We start from the raw sequence: 16,270 nt of genomic DNA, 5'->3' as shown, positions 1-16,270 counted from the left end.
ATTATTTTTTTACAATTTTTATCTATTTTAATTAGTTATATATGACAGTAGAATTGCACTTATATACTTTGATATATCACACATAGATGGGATATAATTTCTCATTTTTCTGAGTATACATATTGTAGAATCACATTGGTCATACAGTCACATACATGCATAAAGTAATAGTCTGTTTCATTCTACTATCTTTCTTATTTATCCCCACATCCCCTGTCTTCCCCTCCTTTCACTTCCCTCTACCTATTCTAAGGTAATGCTTTTTTTTTTTCTGCATTACAATTCTTAATACACATATATATCCCAATTTTTGTATCTCTGTATATAAAGTATGTTGACACCCAATTCAGGTCTTTGTACATGTACTTTATATAATAACATCCATCACATTCCACCATTCTTGCTAATCCCCTGCCCCGTTCCTTTCCCTCCCCACCCCTTTTCCCTATTTAGAATTCATCTATTCTTCCCATGCTCTCCCTCCCAATCCCACTATGGGTCAACCTCCTTATAACAGAGAAAACATTCAGTATTTGTTTTTTGGGGATTGGCTGACTTCACTTAGCATTATCTTCTCCAACACCATCCATTTACCTGCAAATGCCATGGTTTTGTTCTTTTTTAATGCTAAGTAAAATTCCACTGTGTATATATCTTAAATGTCTAGGAAAAAAAGTAACTTGCAATTGATGTAATAGTTCTGAAATCTTTTCAGTTCTAAGCCTTAACTATACATTCCAAAATCTACTGCAGACTCTCTTACAAAAGGAAGAGAAGGTATTTCTATACCACGATTAAATTTATTTCCAGAACAGACAGGGAACTTGGAAAGAATACAGTCAACCGTAATAATGAAGAGAAAAAAAAAAAAAAAAAGGACATGATCAAGAACCAGCTTTCCCCCTTCTCCTACTTGTATATGTCTTCTTATTTATAAAGTAATACTGCAGAACTTCTGCTACTTGTAATATTATTGAACTTTTATCACCTGAAGTCATTTGGCACTGCAGATACCTCACATGGGATATATTTGTATTTATTTATTCATTTACTTATTTACTTATTTTTGCAGTATGGGGAATTGAACCCAGAGCCTCCCACATGATAGGCAAGTGCTCTAATGTTGAGCTACATGCTCAGCACCAGGATATGTTTTAATCTTGAGGAAAGAACAGATTATATAGAATTATATATGTATTATTATGTGAGATATCTGTACTTTTTTCCTAAGTAAAAAGAATATATGTATACGTACATTACACAATAGAATTTTTAAAAATTCCTGCTACTTATGATTTTTGAAATCTCATTTCTTTTGACCCTGCTTTTACTGTACACATTACAATCAGAAACTATGTAGGAAACTTTCAATGGGCAAGCAAGTGGATGGGTAAAAATATGAGTAGACAAAAGGTAAGGTATAGCATAATTATGGATGTGCATTGGAATTATTATAATTCAAAACAAGTAATAACTATTTAAAGATACTCCCCAATAAGGAATATTTGGTATAAAAATTAAGTTGGTTTTTATATTAGATATGGAGCATGACTTATGCTGTAAGATTCAAGAAAAGATGTATGAAACTGAGGTATGGGATAAAGTTCTTGACACAATATAGGGAGACAGTCATGAAATAGTAGGGTGAGGAGGGGAATGTCAAAGAGTAAATTAGTGGACAATAACTTGAAATGACAGGAAAAGAAATGGATTATTATTCAATTATGAATCACTTTGCTGTCTTTGAATGATTCTGTTCTTATTTAAATTTCCTGTATATCTTTCTGACTTTTAAATTTTTCATCTGACTAGTTAGCCTCTTGACAAATATCCTATCAAAAATAGAAACTGGGAGGAGTCTGAATAAAATGCCCCATTATTTAGTATGACAAGAATATAATTTTGTTTTTCCTTTATCCAAAACTTCTTAAAAATTAAGAAACTGCTTTTTTTTTTTTTTTGGTTGTTGGGGATTGAATCCAGAGCTTTGCAAATGCTAAACATGTACTCTACCACTGAGCTAACCCACAGCTACAGAAGCTGTCATTTTTTTGATTAACCACAGGAGACAGATTTGCTTCTCATTTTATATATATGATGTATTATAATTGTACATGGGAGAAACATTGCCATAATGCACAAGCTCTTAAGCTGCCTCAAAGACATCAGATTGCCATCTTGGATTAGTTTTTTTTTGCTAATTTCCCTGGTATGATAATTATGTAACTTATGTGGCCAAAATTTAGAATATTTCATCCCTAAGGGAAAAAATTTTAAACCATTAAATAAGAAGTCAGTTTTATAAACTGGTTGTATCTTTTTTTTCACCATGAAATGTTCAAGCCAAATCAAAGTGAGTATTATCTGTGGATATCAAAGCAGACATTGTTCAGTGCTAAGCTACTCTTCTTCTCTAGGTAAGAACCTATTGCTGCCTCTGTATTATATTGTACATCACACCTAATAATCTGTGTGTCATAATCACCAAGATTCATTTTCGCTGGGTACAGTGGCCCATGCCTATAATGCCAGCAGCTTGGGAAGCTGAGACAGGAAAAGGATGGTAAGTTCAAAGCCAGCCTCTGCAATTTAGCACAGCTGTGGATGTGGCTCAGTGGTAAAACACCCCAAGTTAAATCCCCCAGTACCAAAAAAAAAAAAAAAAAAGATTCATTTTTTTTTTTTACTGTTAAGCAACTTAAATCATCTCTTACATAGGTTAACAATCTTTCCTGATAACTAAAAAGGTAAAAACTCATACCTTACCCTAATTATGGACACCTTCCTGAAACCTTAGGGTCTCTTCACTGCTGCTGAATCTTATGCTGTAACTTTTCTGTTTTTACCACAAGTTCCTTTAGGAGCCAAGATTTTTGTGATTTCAAAACTTCTGGCCACTGGAGTCTTAGCCATTTCTACATTTTCTAGATGTGTATCCTTGTGCAAGTTAATGATTCTTCCTGTACCTATATTATCACTGAAGAGGGAAAAGTAAAGAATAAGTGTTGCATCGCACCTGGCCAGAATAGTGGCTGCCTGTGGCAGGGATAGGACGGAGGTGGAGCAATGAGGTCAGAATTACCTGGGAAGGAGCATAAGGGAACTTCTTGTGATGATTAAATGTTCTCTATTTGATATGGATTTGGATAAATCAATCTATGTATTTGTTAAACTCTCAGGCATCTTTACATAAAATCAATTTTTTCATTCTCCTTATACTTGTTTTTAAAAAAATAGATTAACAACACATAATTAAGATGGTTATAGTTAACAGAAGTGACACATATAAGGAAAGCAATTATTAGAATAGGGTAAGTAGAAGGGAAGGAAAAGGTAAAAGCAAATATAACTTTTCTATGACACATCTTCCTCAAATAGTCTTCTACTTATTGAATACTTCAAATGAAATGGTATTTTTTAAAAAAATCCAACTTCCTACACATTATCCAAAAAGTGCTATTAACAAATTTAGTTTTAGTGCTGAAAATACTTCAATTTATCATGTATCTTTTTAAAATGCCATAATTTTACATGGTTCAGGCTTAAATCATGAACTATAAGGTAGAGGAAACTGAACAAGTCACCCAAATATAAGTTGAGTTCCACAAGGTTACAGTTAACTTAGGATCTGCAACTTATCTACCCAACAGACCTAAGTGCATCTAGGAAAAGAGCAGAGGCACAACAGAAAAAGCAAAGGGAAAATTAACTTGGATGTGCAGTGGTAAATGCTCCTGGGAATTAACTGCAGGTGGCAGAATAAATTGTTGGCACTTTATCCCAAACTCTGTAGCTGGTTAAGATATTAAAAATTGGCTTAAGTAGATACTAATTAAGAAAATCTGAAACATTCCTTATGAATTTTTAATACATTCTTTCTTTTTCAAATAATTCACTTACCTGACTGTTATTTTCATTATCTTTGATAACTAAATATCTCAATAAATTTAATGAAGCCATAATCCTGTTAATTAAAAATATAATTTGTTACTTACAGTATAATTTTATATAATCAACAGCAATTTCAATGCACAAAACAAGTTAAAAATCTTGAGAATGTTTTTATAACTATGGTTGTCATTAAAAACTATTACCATCATATCTTTTGGAGAAGGACTAACTTATTACTCGATTTGCATTTAAGCTCACACCAATGCAACTGTGAAAATTACTATTCTCTGTGGGGTTTTTTTGGGGGGGGCAGGTGTGTACCAGGGATCAAACACAGGACCTCATGCATGCTAGACAAATGCTTTACTTCTAGAACATTGTTATCTTTAATATTTGAAAGCACTGTCTTGATTTCTAGATTTTAAGATTCCTTTTGTTTGGGCTGGGGTTGTAGCTCAGTGGTGGAGCACTTGCCTAGCATGTGTGAGGCACTAGGTTTGATCCTCAGCACCACATTCAAACAAACAAACAAATAAATAAATAAAAGATATTGTGTCCATCCACAACTGAAAATACTAAAAAAGAAAAAAATTCCTCTTGTTTGTAAATGCTTAAAAATATTTCTCAACAGCTAGTATATCAAAAGTGAAACTACATGATTTATATGAAAAAAACATCAAAATCAAAATACATAAACTTTTTATAAATTATATACACGAGGTTCTTAATTTTTAGTCACAAACATTAGTTGCAAATCTCTATGGAATGCTGGATACATTAAAGGTATAAAAGTAGAGTATTGGTCATTCTTAAAAGAGATTATATTGTTTTTACACATCAAATAACTTAAATACAAAAATCTTTACTTAACCCAGATCATAAAATCACAGGAAAATATATTTTATTAGTTTAGGTAGTTTACTATTTGAACCTTAGTAATGGTCATCTCACCTATCTGAGTTTTGCAGTAAATCTGTTTCAGCACCCTCTGGGAGAAACAGTACCAAATCTAAAAGAGAAATCAGCTGTGGTCCTGTAAACCATTTGTTTTTTGTTTTCTGAAAAGCAAAAGAAAAATTGGGAAAGGTTTAAATAATAGCATGATAAATTGTGTTTTTCTAATACCCTGATGCTGTAAGAATAAACTATTAACACATTTAAAATGTATATCTATATTTTTTTTAACTTTAACTTTTGATACTTCTATTCACTTTCCAAACACCTGAAACAAACACTGCTCATTTGAGAATATTGGTGTTTTCTGTTTGCTATATGGAAAATACTGTAAATTCACTAATACATGAGACAAGTTTCCATTTACTTTTCAGAAGCATATGACAAAATGTCATAATTTTAGCTCAAAAAATTAATACAATTTAAATTTAGAGTTAACAAAACTTCAAAATTGTTATTTTTTTTTTAAGAATAGAAATAGGGAAAGAATATAGCTTAATACTAAAGAAAGAAAAAGACTAGGGCAAAACCCCACATTGATATATTCCCAATATTAATAAATTAATTGGAAACTGACACCTTATCTATGTTCTTACCTTAAATGACAAGTCAATCTGATTTTTGATATTTTGAATAATAAAGGCCTCCACACCTGAGTGATTACTTGTATTCAATAAGCACCTTGAAAGCAAAAATTACAATGTATGAAATTATTCTGAACTACATTACAACTAAATGATGATGAAAGTTTTGCAAATTTAAATGGGCCATGTTTTATTTCTAGGGATATAAAATCCATAGTGAAGATCAAGCAATTACAAAGCCACTTGTAATAGTTACTGTTCTTACTAACTAGTAAATTCTATTTATAACTGGATATTTCCAAAATTATAAAGTTCTAGTGTTTTAAAATTATACATCTAGAGCTATTCTCAACTGTGAATAGTGGAGATTATTAAAATTGTAAAGTTCTAGCAGGAGTGTTTCAACCTCAGTTTAATCTTTTTAAAACCTATTTTAAGTTTGGAGTACTCCAATTAATTGAACTGAACTATATATTATATATATGGATATATATGTATCCAAAATATTTGATAAACCTCTACTTGTCACAGATTAGACAATTATAATATGGCTTTTAACTAGAGTTGAATTATGTGTAAAACATACTGAAATACTATATCCTATAATAATTACATAATATTAACTTGATTTTTAATCAACCATAATACTTAACAATTAGCCATGCCTGATACATACCTAAATAAAGTATATTTGCCTTGTGAATCCAACTTGTTAATATACAGTTGAAGCATAGCTAAACTCTTTTTCCTCTAAAATGGAACAAATAAAATTGTTACATAAAATGAATAAAAATAAAATTATTTATCAAAATTTCTTATTATAACTCATTAGTCCCCCAAATGTACATACCAATGTCTCAATGGGACAAAGTGTCATCACTTTGACTAAGCCCTGGAAATTAAAAAAAGAAAAATTTAATTCTGATGTAAATAGGTTATAGTGACTACAAACAAATACATTACCAATAGTGAATACTAAAAATTCAAAGAAGTGAGGGTAGATTTATAAGTAAATTATTTTTTTCCTTTCATTCCACTACTATTTCTATAAGGAAACTTAACTATAATCGATTTTGTAATTAACAGAGTGAGATGTTACAAAGTGTGTTTTTAAAAGTGAATGATAAACCAGGCATGGTGTTGCAAGCCTATAATCTCAGCGGCTCAGGAGGCTGAGGCAGGAGGATTTCGAGCCTCAGCACAAGTGAGGTGCTAAGCAACTCAGTGAGACCCTGTTTCTAAATAAAATACAAAATAGGGATAGGGATGTGGCTCAGTGGTGAGTGCCCCTGAGTTTAATCCCTGATAAAAAAAGTAAATGGTAATTTTCAAATATATCTATAGAGTGGCAAGAAAATGAAATCAAGCATGTAGAAGAAATGGAGTACATTGCAAGGCCCTGACTGATCTTAAGAAATAATTTAACTTGTTATTATTTAACTTGTTATAACTGATATATTCCATCTTAATATATTAACAAAAGTCATGATTTTCTATTTAAATATTAAGAAATGTCAACAGCTAAGGACTTATTTGGATATTATAACCAACAAAGAGTACTAGGCAAAATAAATGCAAGGAGGGAAAAACAAAATGTTTTTCTAGTAGTGAGTTAGTAAATGCTTCAGATGCTTCAGAAAAACTAAAGGAATTTCATTTTCAAGAACCCTATAGAGGCTGGGGATGTGGCTCAAGTGGTGGCGCGCTCGCCTGGCATGCGTGCGGCCCGGGTTCGATCCTCAACACCACATACAAAGAAAGATGTTGTGTCCGCCGAAAACTAAAAAAATTTCTCTCTCTATCTCTCCTCTATCTCTCTTTCTCTCTTAAAAAAAAAAAAAAAAAAAAAAAAAAGAACCCTATAGAAACAAAAAGTATTCAACAAGAAAGTTAATACATTTTCTCTAGATGTTATGGTATCAACTATGGTAGCCACTAATAGATATTTAATTTCAAATTAATTTAAATTAAATTTAAAATTCCTGAGTCCCATTAGCCACATTTCAAGCATTCAATAAGGCTCCTGGCTTTTCTACTGTATGATACAGGTAATTACATTTCCATCATTATAGAAGGTTCTATTGAATGGCAATACACTTGAGTTTTCAGAGGTAAAGAAAGTGGCAGAGGAGGAACTGGAGGGATCTTTACCTTACTAAAGTATAGGAATGTAAGGGTTATTTTCAAGTTACAGTGTATGTTTTATTTACCTGAGGTACAGTAAGAAAACTCTTGATTTCTAAGTACTGGTAAAGTATACTGTTGTCTTCTATTCTCAATAAACCATTCTCCAGCAGTTCCTACAGATTAAAATATATGCAAGGTGAAATCAATAGCTGTGTTGACAAGATTTGTATTTAAATTATAATAGAAGAGGTTAAGGATGTGGCTCAGTGATAGAGTGCTAGGCCCTGAATTCAATACCCAGCACCACCAAAACACAAACAAAAAAGTATGCATTCACACACACAAGTATTTGTGTGTATAAAACAAACAAATCTTACCAATCCTTTGGAGAAAACAGACTCTTCTGTTCTGGAAGAGAATATTAAAATTTGTCAATATGGCTTTATAAATTGTTTTCAAATGATTCTTTAGGAAAAACAAATGTATATCATTAAGGATAAATTTTGTTGAAGAATTAGTGAAAATTCTTCATCTCCTTTAATATCTCTTTTGATTTGGGTCCAAATCTGACCAAAACTACCTGCTCAGAGCCTATTTATTGATAGCAAATCAACAGATTTTCAATAGCAAGTGCTAAGAAATAAATTATAACTGATATATTCCAGTTGGCTGTTCTATAAATTTTTTCAATTATTTTTATACAAAAAAGAATTAAATATTCCACCTGTGATAATACTTTTTAAATAATTAATCATTATTAACTAAATATTTAAGATCTTTGGAAAACCAATTTCAGGTTCCAGGTTCTTATTCTAGCCATGCAACTAGTTAGAAGTGTTATGTTTTCGGTTAATGACTAAATTGTTTGGAAATATAAATACAGAACTTAAGCCAGACACAGTGGCACATGCCTATAATCCCAGTGACTCGGGCAGCTGAGGTAGGAGGATCATAAGTTCAAAGCCAGCCTCAGCAACTTAGTGATACCCTAAGCAACTTAGAGCCTGTCTCAAAATAAAAAAATAATAAGGGCTAGGGATGAAGTTCAGTGGTTAACACCCCTGGGTTCAATCCCTGGTACCAAAAAAAACAAAGATTCAAAACAATACATATTTTCATTGTATGAATAACAGAAACTAATGAAATATAAAATCATTAGGGCTTATATATTACAGAAAATGTATAGAGTCTATAACTACTTGTGCCAGGAGACCCTTGAAATTCATGCCTTAGAGGCTAAGGCTTTGGACATTTGCCATGTTACAAATCTTGCTTCACCTGGGAAGAGATGGAATTGATAAACTGTCACTAGTGTTAATAGAGGAGAGCATTGCAAGGCCCTGACTGATCTTAAGAAATAATTTAAGTTGTTATAGGGAGAGAAACCATTTAGAGTTGTGCAAAATACTTAAATTTTCTGTCTGTAGAAATTATGCATACCTGTTACCCTGTAATTTCTTCCTTTTTTATAAAAAAAGAAAGTCTTCTTTCTTAGCACCTCAAATGAGAAAAACTATAACTGAATATCACTGCCAATGATCAAAGTTAAAAACTGTGAGGTTAAGAAGTCTACTTCCTTTTGATATAGTTTACATTGCATCCATGAAGCAAAAAGATGAACTTCTTGTATTGACTGACTCTCCTTAGATGGAGAAGCCTGCAGTGGGGTAAAAAATTACCATTTTTTTGAAGTAAGGTTAAAAACCTTAGATAACTGGAAAATCCCTTATTAAGAAAAAGACTTAATAAATATTCACTTCACTGTTTTATAAAATAATCAATTAATTAGGGCCTTGTGAAGAGAAGGCCATCTCCCTGATCTTGACAAGGTTTATCTCAACACTACTATTTAATCCTGAGATACCATATAAATGATCTTACCTTTGCAAAAAGACTTCAATATGCCCCATATTAAACTGCAAAAGGTATGATGGGCTAAAATAGAAAAAAAATGATGTATACACACATATTTATAAATTTTAATATACAGTTATAGGTTGAATTGTATTCTCCCTTAAAAAGATATGTTGGAGTCATAACCTGTAGTACTCAGAATATGACCTTATTTGGGGTAAAGCGAGGTCTTTGGGTAGGCCTGAATCCACTAATGACTGGTTTCTATAAAAAGGGAAATTTGGACAGACATGTACACAGGGAGACTACCATATGAACATGAAGGCAGAGAACAGGGTAACAGATCTATAAGCCAAAGAACACCAAAGACTGGGAACAAACCACTAGAAGCTAGAGGCAGAGGCATGAACGAGGCTCTCCTTCACAGCCCTTGGAAAGAAACAACCTTCTGAGACACGTTAATCTCAGACTTCTAAGGTTCTAGAACTACAAGATAATACATTTCTGTTATTTTAATAAACATCTAGTTTGTGGTACTTTAGCAGCCTTAACAAATATGCATATTTCATAAGTTATTGTAATATGATAGAATATGATACTTAAAAGTAACCATGAGTAGTACCTAGCCACCTGCCCTGCTTATAGTTCTGGGAGGCACCAAAAGCTTCAAAACCAAGACCAGTTTAACACTTTTGACTCTTGTGCCCACCATTCCCTTATACAGATTTTAATATTCACCTCTTTTTATTTTAACATTTCATCTGGGCTAGGATTGTAGCTCAGTGTTAGAGCACTTTCCTAGTACCTGGCTTTAACATTATAACCAGTATCATTTAGAACTAATAAAAACAGCCTTTGTTTATACTTTATTTTAAATGTACTAGTGTGTTAATATGCATATACTGGACATTAGATAAATGAGAGTTTGATACTTTTAGAATACATGAATAAACCAAATACTACTAACTCTTACCTTAAGACCATTGGAAGCTGATCAATACTGATGCCCTGAACAAATACTAGATATGCCAGAGAAGCCATAGAGTCTGCTAATTGTTTGTCTTCTTCTTCCTCAACTTCAAGGTAATCCCAAGTCCTCTTTTTCCTTCCATGATTAAAAATAATTTTGGGGAAAGGGTGTCCAATAGCTGATAAAAACCCCTGTGAAATAGGTTAAAAAAGGAAGCTATAGCAGGCAAGACTCGAAGGTGCCCTTTTATCCCATTTACACACACTGTATAATCTCCTCCTCTTGAGGATGGGTAGGACCTGTAAGACTTGTTTTAACCAAGATAATATGGATGTCACTCCCATGATTAGGTCATATGTCAAAAATGAAAGGATTTTTGTAGACATGATTAAGGTTCCCTAATCAGTTGAGGTCTAAGCCTAACCTCCCAGAGTCAGAAATTCTCCCTGCTGGCTTTAAAAAACTGAGCTACATATTACAGGAGTACCTATGGAGAGGCTTTTGTGGCAAGAGGACTACAGGTAACCTCTAGAGGCTGGAAAGCAGTCCCTGGCCAATGGCCAGCAAGAAATGGGGATCTCAATCCTACAGCTTTAATGAGATGAATTCTACCAAAAACCTGAGGAAACTTGGAAATTTATCTTTTCCCACTGAAGCTCCTGATAACAATGCAAGCCCAGCCAACAACTGGCCTACAACCTGAGAGGCTGAGCAGAAAATCCAAGCTGTAGATTCTTGATGCAAAAAAAAAAAAACAAAAAAAAAACTGATAATGTCTGTTGTTTTAAACTGCTAAGTTTGTGGGAATTTGTTACACAACAGTAGGAAATACAGAAGCCAACAACAAAATCATTTTACATAAGCATTTATATGGTTTCTAAATTAATTCATAATCATAATTAAAGGCACACACACAAATGAGTTGTCAATGATATGATTGCTAGATGAAGGGCTCTTTTTTTAAAAAAAATATTTATTTTTTAGTTGTAGTTGGACACAATACTTTTATTTCACTTGTTTATTTTTGTATATGGTGCTGAGGATCGAACCCAGGGTCTCGCACGTGCGAGGCGAGCACTCCACTGCTGAGCCACAACCCCAGCCCTGAAGGGCTCTTTTAAAATTTTTTTTCAGTTGCTGATAAACGTTTATTTTATTTATTTATACGTGATGCTGAAAATCGAACCCAGTGCCTCACACATGCCAGGCAAGTGCGCTACCACTGAGCCTCAGCCCTAGCGGCTCTTTTTTTAAAATCCTATCTACCTAAATACAAAGTGGTCCAGAAGAACACACATCAGTGCCAGCAAGGCTTGAGAAACCATGCTAACATCTCAGGTCATATAAATTCTCAAGTCATAAAAGACACATCTTTGCATGAGAGTATAGGATCACAGCTTTAAAGCTTTATGCTCAAGAAACACAAAATCAGCTCTATGCTCTTAAAACTATTTCTAAGTCTAGTATCTGAAAAGCACCTGACCTTCAAAATCCATTAGAATTGATTGACTAGTTTCTTTCTTTCTTTTTTTTTTTTTTTTAAGATGGAGTCTTACTATACTGCCTATGCCGGCATAGAATTTGGGGATTCTTCTGCCTCAATTTCCAGATTAGCTGGTGTTTTACAGGTGCATGCCACCATGCCTGATTCACTGGAATTAATTTTGACTGTACTATTTACTGGCTATGTAACACTGGGTGAGTTACTTAACCTCTCTAAACCTCCACTTGCTTATGTAAGAAATAACATAATACCTATGTTAAATATTTACTGAGCATCTCCAAAACAAAGTTTAAGAAACTTAAGGTCACACAAAACTAACATACAGAAGTTAAAAGGGAATGAATGACAACAACAGTTAAAGCAGAATGAATACTGACCTTCTATATATGTCCTCTTTTATTCCAAAATTCTATATATTTACTCTATTCACTCTTTTATTCAGTGCCAGGCACTGAGCCTAACATTGTAAAGAATTACAAAGCTAAATAAGACTTTGCCGGCCTTTGGGGAAATTAAAATCTGTCAATTCCAGATGGTTCCATTAGTCATTTCAGAACATAAAAAAGAACCATGAAAAATCATCTTCAGCCATAAGAGACTGTTATTTAGCTAACAGATGCTAAATATAGATTGCTGTACTGATTTTTCAAAGCCACACATTCTTGTTATAGCTACAAGATAAAAAGCTTATTACATTCAGATTCTCATTGTCTTTTTTGGGGGAGGGTACTGGGGATTGAATTCAGAGGCACTCAACCACTGAGCCATATCCCCAGGCCTAGTTTTTTTTTTAACTTTTTTATTGTGGGTTGTTCAAAACATTACAAATTTCTTGACATATCATATTNTACCATGCTGTTTTTGTTACTATTGCTCTGTAGTATAGTTTGAAGTCTGGTATCGCTATACCGCCTGATTCACACTTCCTGCTTAGCATTGTTTTTGCTATTCTTCCCCAGGCCTATTTTGTATTTTATTTAGAGACAGGGTCTCACCGAATTGCTAAGGACCTCACCATTGCTGAGGCTGGCTTTGAACTAGCAATCCTCCTGTCTCAGCTTCCCAAGCCCAGTTTGTGCCACAAAGCCCGGTCTCACTTTTTTTTTTAGTTATAGATGGACTTGATACCTTTATTTTATTTATTTATTTTAATATAATGCTGTGGATTGGACTCAGTGCCTCACATATTCTAGGTAAGCACTCTACCACTGAGCTACAACTGCAGCCCCCAGTCTATCCTATGAGGAATATTCCTATATGGCAGCCTTTGGGACATTCATGCACTTCTATACCAACAAAAAAAACTGTGCCCAAGTAAGGATTGCTGAGGTCAGTCAATGTAGTCACACCACACTTACCAGTACTTCTCCAGCAAACAACAAATGAAACATTTCATTTCCTACCTCATCTCACCTCTACTTCTTGACTGCTTTGTGTTTCTTCACTCCTGGCCCTTTCTATTTGAACTGCTCCTCCCTCTGAGATCTGAGGATTACTTTTCTATACCCTAAACCTCTTCATGGAACACTTGCTCTGCCTTATTGCATTAATTAAATTGATGTCATTTCTGGTGGGAAGAACTGCTCATTCTCTCATACCTTTTATACAACAGGGCCAGGAAGGCAGGGAGACACAAATAGGTACGTTAGTATTATCTTGGCTCTTTCTGTACTCTTCAGCAAAATATGTTTTCCTCTGATGCAGAAGCTGTACTGTCCTTTTCTCTGTCATGTGTTGACTTCCTGATCATTTACTCACATTCACTGAAGATTATGGCATTTGCTTACAATTTTTTCTCTATCCAATTCCTGTTATGATGCTGGGAAAGTTGAATGTTCATGTAGGTAACTCTTTACAAGAGGCCAACCTCATTTCTAAATACTAATCATCTTCAAGTTCTAATCCATTTCAGCACCTAATCCTATTCTGAATCTCTACTAACATTTGGAGTTGTTTCACACCAAATACCTTAAACTTCATGATCTAATTTTCTGACCAAAACCTCTTATTCTGTCTCTACCAGTCTGCTTTTCAGCCTAACTTCTCTAACCCAGTGATCCCTTCATTTTAACCTACCTATCCATCCACTTTTATCCTATCTCCTACTTCTTTCCCTAATCATCCTTGATCACTTGAACTATCTGCATCCTGTAACTCCTTCATCTGCACCTATGCAGTAAAAGGTCGACTTAAAAATAACTACAATCCACCTTTTCTACTTTAACACCCAGGTAAGTGAGTACTACTATAGAAATCACACAAAAATACAGACTGTTACCCCTATAGTTGTGGTCTCCAACAACACTTGCATGGTTTTCTACCATCTCTTCCTCTCCCCTCAAGTACTCCAAACCTTTGACTGGTTTCCTGTAGCTTTTTATTCAACCCTCATTTCTATGCCCTCATTTTTTAAAATGTATTTATTCTTGTTTGTTATATATGAGAACTCATTTCAATTCATATTACACATATAAAGCACAATTTTTCATGTCTCTTGTTGTACACAAAGTAGAATCACACCATTCACGTCTTCATACATGTTCTTAGGGAAATGATGTCCACCTCATTCTACTGTCTTTACTACCCCCATGCCTCTTACCTTCCCCTTTGCCCTATCTAAAGTTCATTCATTCCTCCCATGCTCCCCCATCCATCCCCATTATGGATCAGCATCCTCATATCAGAGAAAACATTCAGCATTTGGTTTTTCAGGATTGGCTAACTTCACTTAGCATAATATTCTCCAATACTATCCAATTACCAGCAAACACCATGATTTTATTCCCTTTTAATGCTGAGTAATATTCCAAATTGTGTATACAAACCACATTTTTTTTTTTTAATCTGTTTATCTACTGAAGGGCATCTAGGTTGGTTTCACAATTTAGCTATTGTGAATTGTACTGCTATAAACATTGATGTGGCTGCCTCATTGCAGTATGTTGTTTTTAAGTCCTTTGGGTATAAACCAAGGAGTGGAATAGCTGGGTCAAATGGTAGTTCCATTCCCAGTTTTCCAAGATATCTCCATACTGCTTTCCATATTGGCTGCACCTATTTGCAGTCCCACCAGCAATGTATGAGTGTACCCTTTTCCCTCACCAACACTTATTGTTGTTTGGATTCTTTTTTTTTTTTTTTTAAATATTTTAGTTGGACACAACACCTTTATTTATTTTTATGTGGTCTGACTGGAGTGAGATGAAATGAATAGTTTTGATTTGCATTTCTCTAATTGCTAGAGATGTTGAACATTTTAAAATATATTTGTTGATTGTATATCCTCTTCTGAGAAGTGTCTGTTCAGGTCCTTGGTCCACTTATTGATTGGGTTATTTATTTATTTTTTTGGTGTTTAGCTTTTTGAGTTCTTCATATATCTTAAAAGATTAGTGCTCTATCTGATGTGTGCGTGGTAAAAATTTGCTCCCATTCTGTAGGCTATCTATTCACCTCACTGATTGTTTCTTTTTGCTAAGAAGCAGCTTTTTAGTTTGAATCCATCCCATTTATTAATTCTTGATTTTAATTCTTGTGCTATAGTAGTCATATTAAGAAAGTCAAGGTCTAATCCAACATGATGGAGATTTGGGCCTACATTTTCCTCTATTAGGCACAGGGTCTCTGGTTTAATTCCTAGATTCTTGATTATGCCCTCATTCTTGAAGAGATCATCTCTTTCCCCTAGAAATTCAAGGCTATAGAGTTTGATTTCCCTAAATTATAATATCCCATTTCTGCTACAAATTTCTTGACATACATATTCATTTTTATCTCCTCCTCTTCAAGCGTCCTCTTATTCCTTGATCCTGTGCCCAGATGTCTGCTCTTGGGCCATGTCTTTTCAGTTATCCCAATAAACACCTCTCTTTTCTCCTCTGATGGTTTGTACCTTATTTGTCTATAAACATGCTCAAACCTTCCCACCTCCTGTCACTTTGCTTCCATTGGCCCAAGTTTTCTAGCTAATGCCTCTTCCCTTCCTTATTCATTCAGACTCTTTAAAATAGTACATATCCTTTTTCTTATTTTTTTTTATTCTGTTACTCATTCCACTCTGATTTTTGTCTCCAGCACTATACTCGAAAAACTGTTCTTGCTAAGATTATCAATGCAATCTTACTTTCTAATCCAATGGATGCTTTCCAACTCCTACAGGATTTCTCTGCTACATTTAATAGTATTGATTACTTTGTTCTTCCTGAAACCCCACTACCCCAGTTTCTGTGATATTTCTATCAATTTTCCTTTTGATCTCTTTGATGGGTTCCTCCGAAGTGGTAATAGTCTTTAGGGTGTAGTTTCAAGCCCTTTTCTTAGGCTGAACTATATATATATATATATATATATATATATATATATATATTTTTTTTTTTTTTTTTTTTT

General features: G+C 33.8%; 1 protein-coding gene across 3 annotated transcripts in view; it reads right to left on the bottom strand.

Annotated features, from left to right (window-relative positions):
* Glmn (glomulin, FKBP associated protein) overlaps window positions 1-16,270 on the bottom strand; it is a 50,528-nt gene that overhangs the window by 9,159 nt on the left and 25,099 nt on the right. For 2 of the 3 annotated variants that reach the window (XM_015500891.2, XM_048814460.1), the window contains 9 exons: window positions 10,384-10,571; window positions 9,438-9,491; window positions 7,934-7,964; window positions 7,640-7,729; window positions 6,280-6,321; window positions 6,106-6,179; window positions 5,442-5,526; window positions 4,843-4,949; window positions 3,901-3,964 (listed from right to left, as the gene is read on the bottom strand). In XM_015500891.2, coding sequence (XP_015356377.1) covers window positions 3,901-3,964; window positions 4,843-4,949; window positions 5,442-5,526; window positions 6,106-6,179; window positions 6,280-6,321; window positions 7,640-7,729; window positions 7,934-7,964; window positions 9,438-9,491; window positions 10,384-10,571 — 735 coding nt within the window. The remainder of the gene's footprint in view (window positions 1-3,900; window positions 3,965-4,842; window positions 4,950-5,441; window positions 5,527-6,105; window positions 6,180-6,279; window positions 6,322-7,639; window positions 7,730-7,933; window positions 7,965-9,437; window positions 9,492-10,383; window positions 10,572-16,270) is intronic. The other variant, XR_007351704.1, reaches the window with a different exon arrangement.

The sequence above is a fragment of the Marmota marmota genome, unplaced genomic scaffold (genome assembly GCF_001458135.2).
Source record: "Marmota marmota marmota unplaced genomic scaffold, marMar, whole genome shotgun sequence".
NCBI classification, from domain to species: domain Eukaryota; kingdom Metazoa; phylum Chordata; class Mammalia; order Rodentia; family Sciuridae; genus Marmota; species Marmota marmota.
This window is presented reverse-complemented; position numbering and strand designations above follow the sequence as displayed.